This window comes from Mus pahari, chromosome X (genome assembly GCF_900095145.1).
Source record: "Mus pahari chromosome X, PAHARI_EIJ_v1.1, whole genome shotgun sequence".
In the NCBI taxonomy this organism is placed as follows: Eukaryota; Metazoa; Chordata; class Mammalia; order Rodentia; family Muridae; genus Mus; species Mus pahari.
The window spans coordinates 142,239,743-142,243,357 of record NC_034613.1 but is presented as its reverse complement, the minus strand read 5'-3'; the positions used below and the strand labels follow the sequence as shown (position 1 = coordinate 142,243,357).

General features: G+C 41.3%; 1 protein-coding gene across 1 annotated transcript in view; it reads right to left on the bottom strand.

The window, feature by feature from the left end:
• Positions 1-3,615, bottom strand: part of Ace2 (angiotensin I converting enzyme 2) — a 49,572-nt gene that overhangs the window by 6,690 nt on the left and 39,267 nt on the right. Inside the window, exon 16 of the mRNA XM_021188276.2 lies at positions 1,454-1,554. Coding sequence (XP_021043935.1) covers positions 1,454-1,554 — 101 coding nt within the window. The remainder of the gene's footprint in view (positions 1-1,453; positions 1,555-3,615) is intronic.

Genomic DNA, 3,615 nt, shown 5'->3' with positions numbered 1-3,615 from the left:
AGAGACAGAGAGACAGAGACAGAGACAGAGAGAGACAGAGAGACAGAGACAGAGACACACACAGAGAGAATCAAGACAAGTAATTGGTGACCTACAAGTATTAGAAACAACATGGTAGACAGTGATGTTTCAGTGTCAGAGACAGAATATTCACATTCTCTGGCTTGGCTCCATCCAGCAAGTGTTGTATAGCATCTATGGATGAAGGTAAAAGTAGGGCTCACTACACAGTGTGACAAAGCAATGCTCACACAACTCCTGGAGTGATCCTAGCAAAAACCAAGGCAGACTATGTGGAGATCTATGGTCTTTGAATAACTAACTACTTGACCATCTCAAAAACCAAAGTCTATGCAATAGCCTTGAGGCCCCAATGAACTTTCTATGCTCACTTTTGCCCTAACACTGCCCTGACCATATCACCTATTTGCCCTCTAGTAGATGCTTCCCCATCCACAATGGCCTTCTTGCTGTTCCATTGGCATGCAATGGCTATTACTTCGTTAGACTTTGTGCCTGTTGCTTCCCTGGCTGAACACTTTCTCCCATTGTCTGCACTGTTGGCTTTTCTGCTTCTCTCCCGACTTCTTAATGTTAGTGGTGTCCTTTCTAATTGCTAACTCACTTAAAGTTGAACATTTCCCCCCCCGGCCTCTTACCTCTTCCTGTCCTAATGTGTGTTTTCCTCCGTAGCTCTCTCTCTCTCTCTCTCTCTCTCTCTCTCTCTCTCTCTCTCTCTCCTGATATAAGCTCCAATAAGGAAAGAATTTTCTTTTTTTTCACCTACTTTACTTCTAAGAATGATATGAAAGTGTATGGAGAGAGACAGAGACACAGAGAAAGAGATGTTTAATAACAATGTTCGTAGCATCTATAAGTTAAACCACAAGCATCCTAAAAGGAAGGGACCCAAATTCCTGGATGCCAAATAAAATTCTGGGCTATGCTTATGACAGAAACCCTAGTTAAGATCAGTAGACTCCAAATAAACAAGGTAACAATAGAAAAAGAGGTACAAGAGTAGGAGGAAGAAGAAAGAATTCACTGGGGATCGTATGAAAGAACTTCAAAATGCAGCATATACATATATGAAATCTCCATTCAAAAAATATAGAAACTAAAGTATATTTGGATGTTCTCCTTGATTTGATGTGAAGAAAGTTTAAGCTCTAGAGTAGTGGAGCAGGGAGTTATGTACAGAACCTGGCAAATTGCCTAGTCCTGCAATGACTGGATGAGCCAGGGGCGGGGTGATACCCAGGGGTGCTCCTCCTTCTCAAAGGGGAGGATCTGTGTGAGGGGGTACTTGGAGGAGAGGGGACTGATAATAGGATATAAAGCAAATAAAATAATGATGATGATGATGATGATGATGATATTGATGATGATGATGATGATGATGATGATGATAATAATAATAATAATAACAATAGAATCTAGCAAATCAACTCACCGAAAAGGAACTGTCTGGTTTTTGACCCTTGAAAAATACTCTCTCATGGCATAGGCAACAGATGATCGGAACAGGAACATTTCGTTGTCGGTCCATTCATACTGCAAATTCAGATGAAAGACACCATTCAATGGGGCGGGGGCAGAGAGAAATGGGAGAGTCCTTATCACTATTCCAAGGATTCTGGCCATCAAGTCTTTGCCCTCCAATGTGAGCATGCATCTGCATTTGGTGGTTGGAATGGATTTAACTTACTGTTACATGAAGAGTTTCTGATTTCGAAAACCTAGGATGAGAACCAAGAATTTGCATTTCTACTACCCCAGGAGGTGCTAATGCTGCTGGTCAGGCAACCATCTCTGTTTCAGGAACCAAGGGGCCTATCGGTCCTTTCACTTTGGTTTGATGTGAATTGAAATAAGAACCCTGAGGATAGGTTTATAGATAGGAGACAGCCCGAAGTTGTGTGGTTTGCGTGGACTGTATGTATTTTGTAGGCAATTCACTCTAGCTTTTACAGTTTTATTGGGAAGTCTCAGGTAATTGAACCATGCATGTTCTATTGCCAGAGAGGGTTAAAGGTAGAGGCATTCACTCTTTCTTCCAGTAGATGGCAGGAGAGATCAATAAATTACTTGCTCCTTTCCCTTTCAGAGAAAAAGCAACACAGAATCTTTGGAAAGAATTGTTTTTACTTAAGCTTGGGTTTCCCCATATATGAAGTATGGGTTTTTTTTAATAGTGATAGTTGTATATAATTGTTGTCCCTAGTAATTTTCTGGCTAAGACTTCCATATTTTAAACATTGAAAAGCTAAATTCTTAAGATGATGCCATATAGCTCCAGTTGATGTCTACCATGAAATGACTTGAACTGGGCAGATACTCTGACCTTTGCTGCACATAGGCACTGAAAGTACCTCTCACCAGTGATCGGCTTTAGAATGTCACACCATCAAATTTGCATGGAAAGGGAACATGGATGCAAATGCCCAGACAAGAGAATAGAGATCTGGCAGGACTAATTTCAATTTATTAGGCAAAGATGGGCTAATAAAAGTGTGATGAAAATAAATATTCTTTTGAGTCTTTAATGAACATTCAAAAGTGGGAATTCGCACTCAGAGTTGAGAAACAATGGACTTCTGTTTCTCCAATTGCTGTCTGAAAGCCTGCTCTTTTCTAATGAGAGACAGAAAGGGAGTGAATCCCAATGGAAGGGAGATGGGGAGGAGCTGGAAGGAGTACAATGAGAAGAAACTGTAATCCAAATGTATTATATGAGAAAAGAATCTATTTTCAATAAAGGGGAAAGTTGCTTTCTTGTGTTTTCATTTTAAATGCTTGTGTTATGTACATTGGTGTCTTAGGTATCTATAAAAATATAGCAAAATTTGTCAAGTCTTGGGAAATATTTAACTTTTCAGGAAATGGGGAGGTAGAAACTGAATCATTGATTCTATACCCTGACACGTCAGTTTTCTGTAGAACATTGGACTGTTTTATCTGATTGTCCCAGGTTTCTAGGACACACCCAAGCTGTTCATCCCATCTACCTGAGACAACATGCCCTCTCCTCTTTCCTAATCAAAGCTGCTATTGAAAAGGAGACTGGTCCAGCACCTTCCCCGCCCGAGGAGGGGTGTCAGCCCAGGAGCAATCTCAAGGCCTGAACCAGTAAGAGGGCCATCTTTGCTCCGGTGCACTCCCAAGGAGGGGGCAGCCTGCAGAAGGGACAAAGCTTCTGGGAAGGATCCTTTTTCTGGCTCCAATCACCCGACACCTTTCCCGCCCGAGGAGGGGTGTCCGCCCAGGAGGAGTCTCAAGGCCTGAGCCCGAAGGAGAGCCATCTTTGCTCCAGTGCAAAAAAGATGCAAAATGCAAAAAGATCCTAACACAAAACATCCAGGAAATCCAGCACACAATGAGAAGACCAAACCTTCGGATAATAGGAATAGATGAGAATGAAGACTTTCAACTTAANGGGCCAGCGAATATCTTCAACAAAATTATAGAAGAAAACTTCCCAAACCTAAAGAACGAGATGCCCATGAACAAAAAAGAAGNCTACAGAACTCCAAATAGACTGGACCAGAAAAGAAATTCCTCCCGACACATAATAATCAGAACAACAAATGTACTACATAAAGATAGAATATTAAA